The sequence below is a fragment of the Ruditapes philippinarum genome, unplaced genomic scaffold (assembly GCF_026571515.1).
Source record: "Ruditapes philippinarum isolate M1 unplaced genomic scaffold, ASM2657151v2 ctg7176_1_1_1_1, whole genome shotgun sequence".
In the NCBI taxonomy this organism is placed as follows: domain Eukaryota; kingdom Metazoa; phylum Mollusca; class Bivalvia; order Venerida; family Veneridae; genus Ruditapes; species Ruditapes philippinarum.
The window spans coordinates 31,284-46,388 of record NW_026865081.1 but is presented as its reverse complement, the minus strand read 5'-3'; the positions used below and the strand labels follow the sequence as shown (position 1 = coordinate 46,388).

The window sequence follows — 15,105 nt, the reverse complement described above, 5'->3', positions numbered from 1 at the left end:
CCCAAGCGAAACGTCCATGACATTTCCACGCGGAATAGTCGGGAGGTTTTTTGTTGTTGTTATTTTTTTGTTTTTTTTTTTTATTGGCGATTTTTTCTTTCTGTATAGAAAGTGTATAGATTTTAGAAAAAAATATTTTCTAGTGTCAACCGGTTAAACTCCCATTTGTCTGATTTCTTTGCGGATTTGATTTTGTATTACTCTGGAAGGTCTTTTTTGCACAATATAAGGCCCAAAGCCCTAACCGAAGCAAAACATCCAGGAGATTTTGCGTGGCATGGTCGTTCTTTGGACCGGCAATTTGTTCTTTTTGTATAGAAAGTGTATACATTTTTGTAAAAAACACATCATTTTCTCAAGCCAACCGTTAAAACACCATGATTTTGTTTAATTCCGTTGCGGATTTGATAATGCATTTTTTTGGAGGGTATTCTTTACGCAAAGTAGTGCACAAAGCCCTATCCATGCGAAACGTTCGGGAAATTTCTGCATGGCATGGTCGTTCTTTGGAAAGACGATTTGTTTTTTCTATATTTGAAGTGTATACATTTTCGTAAAAAACACTATATTTCGAGTAAACCGTTAAAACATCATTTGTCTCATTCCGTTGCGGGTCCGATTTTGTATCAGTTTGGAGGGTCTTCTTTGCACAATATAATTTAATGTATAAGCTTTTCTTTACCGCAATGTAAGGCACAAGGCTCTAACTCAATAGAAACGGCATCCGAATTTCCGCGAGGCATGGTCGTTTATTGATCGGTAATTTGTTTTTAGCTCACCTGACCACGAAGTGAGGTATAGTGATTGGGCTATATCCGGCGTCCATCGTTGTGCGTCGTGTGTCGTTCGTCGTCAACAATTGGGTTGTTAACAGTCTAGAAGTCGCAGTTTTGATTGGATCATCATCAAACTTTGTCAGAATGTTTTTCTCAATGAAATACAGATCGAGTTCGAGGATGGGTTATCTCGGCACAGAAGTTATGAATAGAAAAATCTTGTTAACACTCTAGTAGCTTCAGTTTTGATCAAATATTCTGGAAATCAGTCAGAAAGTTTGTTTTGATGATTTTTTAGGTCAAATTAGAAGATTGGTCATCTCCGGTCAAAAACTAGGTCATAGGAGCTAAAAATAGAAAAATTTGTTAACACTCTAGTGGCTGCAATTTTGATCCAAAGATTCTGGAAATTTGTCAGGAAGGTCGTTTTGACGATTTCTAGGCCAAGTTCGAAGATGGGTCATATCCGGTCATAACAACAAGGTCACAGGAGCTAAAAATAGAAAATCTTGTTAACACTCTAGTGGCTGCAGTTTTGAACCAAATATTCTTAAAATTTGTCAGGAAGGTTGTTTTGATGATTTCTAGGTTAAGTTCGAAGACGGGTCATTTCGGTCAAAAACTAGGTTACAGGAGCTTAAAATAGAAAAATCTTGTTAACACTCTAGTGGCTGCAGTTTTGATCCAAATATTCTGGAATTTTATCAGGAAGGTTGTTTTGATATTTTCTAGGTCGAGCTCGATTATGGGTCATCTCTGGCCAAAAACTAGGTCACAGGAGCTAAAAATAGAAAAAGCTTGTTAACACTATTGGCTGAAGTTTTGATCCAAATTTCCTGGAAATCAGTAAGAAAGGTTGTTTTGATGATTTCTAGGTGAATTTCGAATATAGGTCATCTACGTTCAAAAACTAAGTAACAGGAGCTAAAAATAGATAAAGCTTTTTAACACTCTAGTAGCTGCAGTTTTGATCCAAATATTCTGGAAATTGGTCTAAAAGTTTGTTTTGATGAGTTCTATGTCAAGTTTGAATATGGGTCACCTGGGTTTAAAAACTAGGTCACACTGCCCAAATATGGAAAAACCCTATTAACACTCTAGTGGTCATATTTTTGACTCAATTATCATAAAATTTGGTCAGGATGCTTGGATGGGTCATCTCGGATGAAAAACTAGGTCACATGAGCTAAACATAGAAAAATCTTGTTACACTCCAGTGGCCACAGTTTTGATCCTAATATCCTGGAAATTGGTCTGAAAGGTTGTTTTGATAAGTTCTAGGTCAAGTTCTAATATGTGTCACCTGGGTTCAAAAAAATAGGTCACACCGCCTAAATATGGAAAAACCTTGTTAACACTAGTGGTCACATTTTTTATTCAATTTTCATCAAACATGGTCAGACTGCTTGTCTAGGTTATTGTTCGGATGAGTTAAAAACATGGGTATAAAGGGGATTAAAAAATAGGTACAGGATTTAAAAAAATAAAAAAATTTTGGTTAACACTTGGGGCTCTTTTTTAAATCAAAATTCCTGGACTTTGGGGCTGAAATTTTGTTTAAATTTTTTTTGGGTAAATTAATATGGTCACAAAGGGAAAAAGAAGTCCACAGCTCAAAAAATATGTTCCCTTGTAAATCTAGTGGTCACTTTTTGATCCCCTGTCAGGGAATTTGTCAGAATGCTTGTCTAGGTAATTGTTTGGATGAGTTTGATGTGTCAGGTGAGCGATCTAGGCCCATCTTGGCCCTCTTGTGTAATTATATAAAGTGTATGTCTATTCGTAAATATCACCATTTTTCTGGATTCAACCGTTCAAACAACATTTGTCTTATTCTTTCTTATTTTTTTAGGAACAACATTTGTCTTATTCCTTTGCAAACTCGGTTTAACATTGGTTTTGAGGTTCCGAGGTTCCTCTTTTCACCAAACTAAAGACAAAATGCTCTTACCAATTTGAAATAGCCTCGAGAAGCCAGTTTTTGAATCGGCGATTTGTTTCGTCTGTTTATCCACAGATCGAAGCATTTTATAGGGACCCAACCCTTTTGAAACTGTGAACAATACTATTTCGAATTGTTACAAAACAGTTGTTAACTGGTGTTTGATATAAACGCGCGCGTGATAGCACATTATAACAGGAATTACGTCATTCGCAGTGAGTCATGTTCAAATGAACGCTACGTACTACGTACGAACATCTTAGTTTGAAGGTTCTTCTTTACAACATATCAAAGCTCTACTTCAAGGAAAATGACCGCGAGAAGACTGCGTGGTATGGTCATTCTTTGGAGCGGTGATTTGTTTTTTAAGCATATAAAGTCTAAGAATTTTCATAAAAAACACCATTTTTTAGAGCCAACCGTTAAAACAACATTGGTCTGATTACGTTGCGGACAGGCTTTAATCGCATGGTCGATTTTGTATCGGCGATTTATTCTTTAAATATATAAAGTGTTTATGTATACTTGGAGAAAAAATACACCACCTTCTGGTGCCACCCGTTATTCCGTTGCAGATTTGGCCTTGTATTGACTTGGAGGTTCTTCTTTACAGAAATATAAGACTCAAAGCTCATACCTTCTCGAGGTGTTCTCGAGAGGCCCGCTTAGCATAATTGATATTTGGATAGGCGATCTTAGCTATTTCTTTCTATATGAATTGTATGACTTTTCGTATCAAGAACACTATGTTTTGGAGCCAGTGGTTTAACTGATATATACAAAAAAAAATGTCATTGGATATCACATGTTAGAACTAGGTTTTATTCCTATTTTTTACTTGTTTTTCCAAGATCACTCGTATTGGAACTTGTATGGAACACCTCGCAGATTCGATTTGCGGGAGTATTACGGGGATGTTCCAATATTTATGTATAGATACTCGGCACGGTTCTTAATATCATCAATTTAAAAAAGCGCATTTCAATTCCCATAAAATGCTTTCTACAGCGTTAATTTAACCAAACGAAACGTCGTGTTTTGATAAACCACGCTATTGAAAGTAAAAGACTAAATCATTTAAAAGCTAATAAAATATCTAACGATTTAAAGATTTCAATTCCTCCATTTAGCTGTTTACATTTTGCTTTATAAACCGTCTAGTGATTCATAGATGTTTTAGGTTTTTTTTCCAAGAGGTAAACTTGACACCTTGATGAACAGGTAGTGTTCTGTCTAGTGACTGTTTCTTTATTTGCATGGACATTTCTTTTACTTTAGGGGTTCGCACGGGACAAAATCCTTCATTATTATTATATTTTCCTCTTTAGAATTTCATGCATTATTCCTATGTGTTTGTCAAAAGCAAGTTGGCAATGGTTTACAATAATGGCAATTGGTCAAGTTTCTATGACAACATACGCTTCTGTTACACACTTTTTATTTATTTTTCATGTTTTTACTTCATTGATCTTAAATTAGCAAAAACAGTACCCGTTTGCTTCAACTTACTGAAATAAAAATGTTCTTTGTTTGTTTCATTGATTTCGTGGAATACTTCACCTTCACCTGAAAGTCTTTAGTATGGACCTTTCTTTCCGCCTCCAATCCCTCCAATTCTTCTTGCTCCTCTTAACGCCTTTCCATCTCTAAATCTATATGCTTGGGGTTCTTGGCTCCGGACGGTGGTGCTGGGAAAAGCTCGCCAACAAGAATTCTTTGATGACTCAATGCGTGCAAACGTCTTACAGCGCCTGCTGAACCTGGCGGTATTTCTTTTGGCCAATACTTCGCTGGAACGAACACATAGCTGTTCACAATGTCACAACGGAGATAAAAGGCTGCCAACAGGAATGGTTCTGAACTGGAACAGGTCGGAGAAGGTCATACCTGTACCAGAATCGGGTCAATGCACCATCTAACCCGTCCGCGTTTGTGAACTGCGGAATCGGGCCATAGGACTTTTTTGGGTGATTGTGTCCTTTCACCAGGAATGTCATACAGCTGGATTGAGCCGCATTTAGACAAAATTTGACGCATTCTGAACAATTCCCAAACATAATCAATGTATGCGTGATAAAGCCAAAACAATGGGTCGTGTCCGGCTGTATTCATTCCTGAAAAATGACCTCCGACCCAACAATGTGGTCCGCCATGGAATAACTCGAAATTGTACTTTGGTGACGCAAAAGGGAAAGATATATCTCTCACACGGCATCTTGACATGACCGCATCAATCATGTTTCTGTTTATCAAGGTACTGTCTACACCAATATTTCTTGTTAATGGACCGCTTGGTGTCCTCCAGCCAGCGAAAGGACCGGTTCGGACATGACCATTTCCGTTTCCAAGGAATGCGGATGACCAGATGACTGAGAAGACTGGGTTCTTCATGTAGTAATCCAAGGTTGGGTCCCAATACGGAAGGGCTAGTTTTGGATTGTATCTCCTCAAAGCTTCTTCAAACCTTCAGATAACATACAAAATATCTAGAACTTAACCACAAGTATCGTTTGCACGTAAATATACAGCTTCCATTTACCATTTACATAGTAATCGGAAATCTACAATATCGTTTATATTTTTCAATTGCTATTTTTTTCACTTTGACAGAGTTTAAACATACTTTCTTAGCTTTGAAATAACTTTAATTTTAAAATCAAGAAATAGTTGTAGAAAGCATAAATGAAAAGATTTTTTGCATATTGTATAAAATATACGTACATGGCAATAAAAATCCTGTGCCAACTGAGAAAAGCTGGGCCGCTGTGAGCCGTCATTAATACGATTCCCTTGTGGAATTGGGCAAATCTGTCGTACTCTCCGTTCTAAAAGTTGAGAAACAAAATATTAAGAACAATATTATATTTGTAAATTGTATCTTTGGTTAGTTTTGTTATTTGCGTTTAGATAATGTTATGAACAACTGTGCTATAATAGAAATAGCGGCAGTATAGAACAGCTTAATTAATTAGATCATGGCCAGCCAGATTGGTAATGACTTTACATTGCGTAATACAAACACAAACCATATGAGCCGCGTCACGACAAAACCAACATAGTGGGTTTGCGACCAGCATGGATCCAGACCAGCCTGCGCATCCGCGCAGTCTGATCAGAACCATGCTCTTCGCTATCAGTTTTTCTACCTGTTATAGGGTTTTTAAGCGAACAGCATGGATCCTGATCAGACTGCGCGGATGCGTAGGCTGGTCTGGATTCATGCTGGTCGCAAACCCACTATGCTGGTTTTGTCGTGACGCGGCTCATATTTTTGTTGAGTACCAAGAAATATGACTATTCACGGTAATTTGTTTATTTTATGTAGATCTATGTACATTTGTACATACATAAAGTTTCAAAATGATATATAGATATATTAATGCAAGTATGTCAAAAGTAATAATAACATTATCGAGGACCCTCCCCAAAGCCAAATCTATTATATCATACTACGTACAAATTAATATTTATAAGTACACGCCCTACATGTCAGTATAACTAATTAAATGATATAGGAAAACTGATTTTTGCAAATTGATATACATTTGTGTACCAATTTCTAGCGCAGTTTACAGAATCTTTAATGCAATGATATAGTAAAAACCCTGTATAGATGTAGAGAAAAACTGCCCAACATCAACATTACATGGAAAATACTGGACACCACAACATCCAAAGAAATTCAACATTCTACATTTTTTGACATTTTGTGTAATCGGCTTTAAAGTAACTCCACTGAGTTCCAAAAAGCATAAAAAACATAAAATTTGATTTTCTTACATAAATCAGCTGGGACACTTAAACACACATAAAAAGTATACAAAAATAACTAAGGGAAATCCTCAGAAATACATTGAGCGAAATCCCTTTAAAATACGCCGTATTACAATTACACTAATACATTAACATACTAAAGTAGTAGTTTCGTAATTAATACCAATTACCTTGTTTCAATGTACAAAAACTTACCTTTTTCATCCTATTTAATACATTAAAGAACGCAGCTCTCTGTCCATCAGACAACCTACGAATTTCTTGTCGAACCCTAAATCCAGTTGGGGGCATAGGTACCCTACCTGCACGGCCCATACCGCCTTTTTTAGCCTCACGCTTTTGTCGTCCAGGTTGGAAAAGCTATGGAATAGAAATTATAAATGAGCCGCGTCATGACAAAACCAACATAATGGGTTTGCGACCAGCATGGACCCAGACCAGCCTGCGCATCCGCGCAGTCTGATCAGGATCCATGCTCTTCGCTATCAGTTGCTTTCTCTACTTGTAATAGAGTTTGTAAGCGAACAGCATGGATCCTGATCAGACTGCGCGGATGCGCAGACTGGTCTGGATCTTTGCTGGTCGCAATCGCATTATCTTGGTTTTGTCATGACGCGGCTCAAATGACTTATGTTGCTATACGGCTGCTTTCGAGTATATTATGCCCAAATATGTGCAACTTATTATAATTATTATTATTATTATTATCATAATTATTATTATTATCACAATTATTATTATTATTATGATCATCATCATCATCATCATCATCATTATTATTAATTATTATTATTATTATTATGTCCAAGTCATTCAAGTTCCATTCCCCTCCTATTTAAACAGTAAGCTTAGTATCTTAAAGGAGCTAAAAAAACAACAACCTTAAAACATTAAATTTGAAATTTGGGGAAGCGCCTTATATGGAAAACTCTACAAAGGATAGTATTAATGTAAATGAATAATGAATTTATTCATATTGTTTTGTTTGGGTTTCCTTTTAATTAATTTGAGCATTCATCATTCATACGATGTTGAAGTTTTGTATATTTGAGCCGCGTCACGACACAACCAACATAATGCGTTTGCGACCAGCATGGATCCAGACCAGCCTGCGCATCCGCGCAGTCTGATCAGGATCCATGCTGTTCGCTATCAGTTTCTTTAATTGTTATAGGGTTTGTAAGCGAACAGCATGGATCCTGATCAGACTGCGCGGATGCGCAGGCTGTTCTGAATCCATGCTGGTCGCAAACGCACTATGTTGGTTTTGTCGTGACGCGGCTCATTTAAATTTTAAAATGATTAATCTTAATTAGAACAAATTAAAACAAAATGCTAAGGTATTAAATCAAAGGAAACCTTTCTGTACGGAAAGAAAACTGCAAAGTTTGCAAATTTAAATTGGAATAAAAACTTTGACATGAATTAAAAACTAACGAAACAAAAAAAAAACACAAAAAAACAAGTACAAACAATTTCGTTTCATGTTTGCCGCTCATTAAATATATTTATGTGAGGCAAGAACTTATATTTGTTGGGGTTTTATTTTAAATAATCATTTCAACAAAACAGGATTACTAGAACTGGAAGAATAACTAAATCGTGAAGGAACGCTCATATAAGTTGATATTCTCATAACAATTTTGAAAAGTAGGAACAACAAAATGTGAATGCTTTTTTCATCAAATATTTTATCTGAATAGCTTTAATATTTTAAGGGTTCTCCGAGGGGAACGATTATTTAGCGTCGCCGGCACCAAACCGCTGTGGGCTTGAATCTCTGACCGAATCCCTGTGAGGAAGCTATGCCCAGCTAGCTTACGTAAGGTCGGTTGTATTATTCAGGTGCCTGCTTATGACTTTAAAAAAGTCTTCCTTTACCGGTACACACGCATAACTCATACAATGCCGCTAAAAGACTTACATTTCAACAAAACAATCAAACAATTTCATATTTTTTATGCGTCGCGTCTCTCCAATCCATCTATTTCCGCCCATTTTATTTCGTAATTTTTCCCGATTAATGTTAAAATTAAAATTAAAAAAACAAACAAAAAACGATCATGTTGGTTGTTATCACATTAAAGTTAAAAGGATAAAGATTTAACGTATTATGGAATTCGGCCTAAGGAACTGAAAAACCTCACTGCCATTTTGTATAATTTTAGGTATTCAAACCTTAATAATATTGTAAGTATCCTGATCAAAATTGTTCTTTCTTCCGGGTTTTTGTTAAGTTTAAATAGTCACTATAAACAGAGATGTAGATATGTTATTATCTATGTCTCTGCTATAAGTAGCGGGAATTATCTTCTCTTTTGAATCACAATGCTTGTATAAAATTAACATATTTGTTTGTTTTTCTACTAAAATTGCGGTTTAACACGATATGTCTACTTACCGAGTCAATTAGGTTGTCCATAAATTGAACATCGTCTACGGTAATGTTAAGGCCTTCCAATCCGCGATTTTTCAGCATGATCTGTTTCAAGCAGGCGACATAGGTCGCGTCTGTCGTGTCGTACATCATGACGTCACCCGTTTTGTTGCTAAAGATCTGGATGCATTCCTGAACCTCGATTGGCATATCTGAATACATCAGCTGGCTGTGAGCCACTTTGAGCATCATACATGCTAAACCTAGCACACACAGTAGGTTTATCTGAAAGAAAGTATAAACAATCAATCAAGCGATTTGTTCAAATATACATAACCTTTATTTGAAGGCCCGTTTTGTCCCGGAAAATGCTTTGATTTCAAATTTTAATATTAAGGTTTTTATTTTGTTTTTGATGTCCTGTTAAAGCTTGCCAACTGTCATTCATTGGCCACTTTCCTGAAACTTTTGGTTTTGTTACTTATAGCAATTCGAACAGTTATAGTAATTTAGCAATTTGCACATGGAAGTCAAAATACTACTTTGTTAACATTTTCTTCATTTTTATGACAAATATTTTCAGATTCTGCAAGTATAGTATTAGTTATAAAGATATTTGACACGTTGTATGGTCCTGTATATGTTGTTTTTACACATGTATATATAACATCTTTGTAACGGCTTTATAATAATACAAACTTTTTTACTACTTATAAAAAAGCTGTAGAAATCGACTGCAGCCATGTATATCCAATTATATGAACGTCACAATTATCCAGTGAAAAACGGCGTTACATGCAGTACTAAAAAATTGACATTACGAAAACGACATTTAAAACGATTTCTCAAAACTCTGTAAAGTATTTTGTTTATTGTCGTATACATTTTGGTCATGACAATCAAAAGGTCCAAACATTTTAATAGCATTATTGCTATCCTATGATTGTTACATATGAAAGATGGATAAAATTACATGTAAAAATGTTTATATTTTCGGTGATTTATAAATTTTTGCAAGTACGATCGCTTGCATAAGTCCTTAATCACATTTGGACAAAAACTAAAATGTAATATTATTGTCCGCAAGTGAAATGTAATATTTTTGTCCCAGATCACATCTGGGCAGTGAAATGTAATATTTTTTGTCCCAGATCACATCTAAATCTTTGTGAATGCCGTATCATAGAATGCAATATATAATATTCTTTTATGAATAAGAAGAGATCATATGATTTAGATTTAGATAATTATAAAAATATTATATTTAGTAATAAATTGTGTAGTATTTTATTACGAAATGAGGACACAAAGAAACAATAGTTATTATTTAATTTAAAATTTTGTATTTGATTAAGAAATAATGTCTCAGAGAAACAATAGTTTTTTATAAGTTTCAAATTTATCTTGTAGATTTTGTAATTTCTCATCAAAGATCGTTTACATTTTTAAGAATCATAGAATATTTCCTATAAAAAAAAACTGAATTTTTTTTCAGTTTTCAATATTAAATTAATTTGATGTTTTTTTGAAATACAAGACATGAACTCAATTTTCGGAGAATGTTATTTAGGTGTACATTGTCCATAGTTGACGGTTTGCATGTGAAAGAAATAATGCATTATAATTAAATTTCTTTTCATATTGACAAAATTTTATGTTTAAAAGTTAGACAATGGGTAGTTGTTATTTTATTATACTAAAATTTATCTAGTATTATAGTTCCTTTTGTTTGAAAGAAATTAAAATATTTATAAATATACCTATAACTTATATGTAAAAATGTATTTGTAATATAAGAAAATGTTGTATTTAAATCATGTTTATTTATAATTATTTTTTTAGAAAAAAGAAAAATATCTGTTAAAAACCGTTTTCATTTGTATTCCCCAGAATCTGAAAAATACATCCTTTCAAGATTAAAAATAAATAAATACGTGTAATTGACATACCATTTTGAGCGTCATCACTTTGCTGGGGAGGAAACTACGGACGTGGTTTATTTGAACGCTACGGTTTTATATAAGAGATACAAAAGTGTAGGAGTGTCTTCGTCACGCTGATTTAGGTTCAACAGTACCAAATATGAACTAACGTTTGACTGTGTCATTACATAACACTTTGATTGAGAGATGATGGAAATTTCATACAATATGTGCACATATGAGCCGCGTCACGACAAAACCAACATAGTGGGTTTGCGACCAGCATGGATCCAGACCAGCCTGCGCATCCGCGCAGTCTGATCAGGATCCATGCTGTTCGCTATCAGTTTCTCTACTGAGACTGAGACTCAGACTGCGCGGATGCGCAGGCTGGTCTGGATCCATGCTGGTCGCAAACGCACTATGTTGGTTTTGTCATGACGCGGCTCATATATTTTTACGAACAGAACATATTTTTAAAGGCACACTATACATCAGGGAATATTTTCTTTCTTTAGGAAGGGCAAATGTCAGTTTAATAACGTTAAAATAGTTTAAGAGCATGTTAGATGCTTATCATCTCTGGAAGTCTAATAATTAGTCAGAAAGTTAATAAAAAAAAACTGATATATTGTTTTCTATATAAAATACTCAATCGGTAAAAAATAATTAATTCCAAAAATGCAGCATAATATGGATAAGTTATGCGATCATTGGGTAAATTCTTGGAAACAGGACACCCAAAAGTAAAACACAAACTTAATAAATTGAACATGCAAGCAATTTTAGGCTAAGTGGGCCTTTAAATCGAACATGCCATATACACTATGTCCATTAAACAAGCCGTTATTCTGTCAGTTTGTTGTTAGCTACGATTAGTCCAGCGTGTATACCCAGTAACGCAGGAATGTGCAAATAACGCAGGAATTGTGCAAAAGTAACGCAGAATTGTGCAATTTAGTGGCTAAAACGAGTACCGCGATAAGTAATTGTGTCCAATATTTTATTGTACACTAAATTAGAATAAATGAGTTAGCGCATACGGTTGCTGAGATATTATACTTTAAACTTCGTCAAAAATATTTCCATGAAAATGTTTATTTTTCCAGATCATTCGTGAAAAATGACCACCTGACTGGCGTATTGGTGGCAATTTTTGGTTTCTTTGATATCTTTAAATACAATAACGTAGTATTACTTTATTATTTTTTCATTCGGTGTACCTGAGATAATTTCCAATCTACTCGTGTCATATTACACTTAATTTAGCAGATCAAACGTAATTGAGACTACTTTTACGAGGTAACGCCGAATTCGTGAATTGACGCACTGAAGGAACGGCGGTTATCTCTCATTAAAAGTAGCTAAATCCTAATTTACCAGCTCCTTTTATATTGTTATACGACACTTGTAGTTTGACAAATGTCTTAGGCATACAGAATATGAAAAAATATAGTTTTAAATGTGTTAAATGTACATATCTATCTGACCAAACACAAAAGTCACCTTCAATACGGTTATCATGTTGTCTTTCTCACGAATGATCTAAAAAAGTAAACATATTCCAGATAAAAAATGTTATGCTGATTAAAGTATACTGTCGTAGCAGCCGTATGCGCTAATTTATTTCTTAAAATTTGATTTAGAATAGAATTTTTGGTTCATTTACCTACTGTGTTATTCGTTTTGTTGCACAGATTCGGCGTTACTTTTACGTTAATTGCACGTTTTTGTGTTACTGGATGTGCACGGTGTAGTCTCTCTGGAAATAAAATGTACAAATAAAAGAAAGCTGTGTCAAATTATGACATGAATTTGCTAAATTGATTGGAACATGTTGCAAGCAAATAATTTGTAATAATAGTCTCTGCATTCGCTGATTAGTTCTTATTGATATAATTCTAAAATTAACCGTTGATTCATAATAGAGTAACAATCCAATGTGTGCAAGTACATATTGGAACTTGGCATTTAAGGACAATATGACTTTGTGACTTCTTAAATGTGCTAAACAGAATTCGTTTTAATATTTGTTAAGAAAATATGCAATACGTTCTAGCAGATAATGCCACATATTTTTCAGTAGGACGCGTTTCTGTTATAACACAATATGTATGATTGAAATATTAAAATGCCCTTTTCAAATAAATAATAATGATGTTAATCAAAGTATTGATAAATCTTCTTCATGAATGACGGGTAATGATAAATATATCAAGTATAAAGTTCACCAAAACTGTGAAAAATGATTAAAGAATCATAACTGGTATGAAAACCAGATACATTACGATCTATTTCAAAATAACAAATTAGGTAATAAGACGTTTAAATAACCTTGTCATACTTTGTTATTAAATTAAACAAGCGCGTTGCTCACATTTGACTGTGTATTCAATAAATCAAAGAAGTTGTCAGCATAATTGAATACTGAGAATATAGATATTGAGAAAATGGGTTGTACATTCCAGTCAAGTTCAGTCCTTTTCAGTCTTTGCAATGCTGTCATTTCTTAGCACGTTAACTATGTTTTTAGGGTTATCGTAAATGTGTTACTAAATCAATATTAATACAGTAAAATTTATTACTGTCATTGCTTGCAACGTAGCTCCGCTTTTTAGGGTTATCGTAAATGTGTTACTAAATCAATTGCAGTCAGATCTTCTTAGTTTATTAATGAATGTTTCTTCTTTCTTTTAACTTTATATTACTAAGTAGTTGATAAATAGAACTGATTGACAGAGACATTTTCATTTATAAACAGAATTAAAAAAAAATAAAAACTGTTGCAAGAGTGGGATAATGTTCTGATTGCAAATTGCCCCGTTAATTTAATTTCAACATCCATCACTCTAATTACTTTCTACAACTAATTAAAGAGTTATAATTGCCATACTTAAAAGATAAAAACAGCTTCTGATGTGAATCTAAATAAACCTAACTTAAGCGCCTATTCGAATGTTAAATTGCAAAAATGACTAGACTAAAATTTAATTCAAATCAACATTACGTATTAAGATATTCAAGTCGACTTTGGGGCTATATGAGCTGCGTGACGACAAAACCAACGTAATGCGTTTGCGATCAGCATGGATCCAGACCAACCTGCGCATCTGCGCAGTCTGATCAGGATCCATGCTGTTCGCTTACAACCCCTATGACAAGTAGAGAAACTGATAGCGAACAGCATGGATCCTGATCAGACTGCGCGGATGCGCAGGTTGGTCTGGATCCATGCTGGTCGCAAACGCATTACGTTGGTTTTGTCGTGACGCGGCTCATATGGTGTACGATATGCATTTGATACCGATGTTTTGGACTCGGGAAATGGAAACGAGGCTACATTGATAAGATTAAATCCAATAATGATTTATATTGCAACATCACTTTGTTCAATCGCGGAAAGCTCATTAGTTTTGTTTTGCTAGGTGTGGGGAAAATTCAAATACTATTTAACATAAAAGTAGCTTTATCAATGTATACAAATGGTTTAAAATTTTATATAACATGTCGAACATAAAATTCTCGGCAGCTTAAAAGTCATTAAACTTCTCATTATATTTTGAACTCGTTCTACTTTCGACTGAAAACTGTTTTCATTATAAGCCATTTATATAAATAATTTATTAGCTTTACTTTGATTAACTATTCTAGACTAATGACTAGCAACATTACGTCATATGTCATGAATGCTCATGAATGATTTATAACAAATAATGAAAAGTAACAATCCGATTTTAACTTTGTAGTCTTGTCCAATATAAATGGAATAACAGTATCACGAAAAAAACTACAAAAACGATTTATAATACTAAGCTACATGCAAATGATTACCAAAAGTAATCATTGGCAATAAATGACGTTTTAAGTCGTTAAAATGTCATTAAAATGACACTTCTTATTTTCATTTATAAGCATTGTGCGTTTGAGAAATGTGTGTCATTCATTTATCAAAACACTTATTCACTATTTTAAAATAATTGCTTGTTTGGAGTTTCCATAGATTTTTAACCAGACTAACAGGTCTTTAAACGAATTAAATAAAAATGTTGATATGTAAAATCTTTAATATATGCAAAATTTTGTTAAAATTTAGTATAGAATACGAATGTTACTTACAAGTACGTATACGCAAAACACATTAAAAGCGTCACAAATTTTCTTTCGTACACATTTTTAGTTTAAGATGTGACATTTCATATATATGGAAGCATAAACCTGCCCTTTTAACTTGTGTCTTATGACTTGCGACTTATGACTTGTGACTTTTGACTTCTGATTTGTGACTTACCTGTCTGACATAAATTGGCGCGATTT

At 34.1% G+C, this 15,105-nt stretch overlaps 1 protein-coding gene across 1 annotated transcript; it reads right to left on the bottom strand.

Annotated features, from left to right (window-relative positions):
• Positions 1–4,347: 4,347 nt before the first annotated feature.
• LOC132727755 (tyrosinase-like protein 1) lies at positions 4,348–10,931 on the bottom strand. The gene is made up of 6 exons (XM_060713333.1): positions 10,819–10,931; positions 8,894–9,154; positions 6,688–6,852; positions 5,440–5,543; positions 4,718–5,182; positions 4,348–4,579 (listed from the first exon to the last, which is right to left on the bottom strand). The coding sequence occupies exons 1-6, from the start codon at positions 10,831–10,833 to the stop codon at positions 4,348–4,350; spliced, it is 1,242 nt and encodes a 413-aa protein (XP_060569316.1). The 5' UTR covers positions 10,834–10,931.
• Between the last annotated feature and the right edge of the window lie 4,174 nt (positions 10,932–15,105).

What these genes read in the sequence shown, in the direction of transcription:
- LOC132727755 (XM_060713333.1), bottom strand. An exon ending in TATTAAATAGGATGAAAAAG is followed by an intron (nt 5,544 to 6,687) that starts GTAAGTTTTTGT and finishes CTCAACTTTTAG; the next exon opens with AACGGAGAGTACGACAGATT. An exon ending in AAATGCGGCTCAATCCAGCT is followed by an intron (nt 4,580 to 4,717) that starts GTATGACATTCC and finishes GACCTGTTCCAG; the next exon opens with TTCAGAACCATTCCTGTTGG.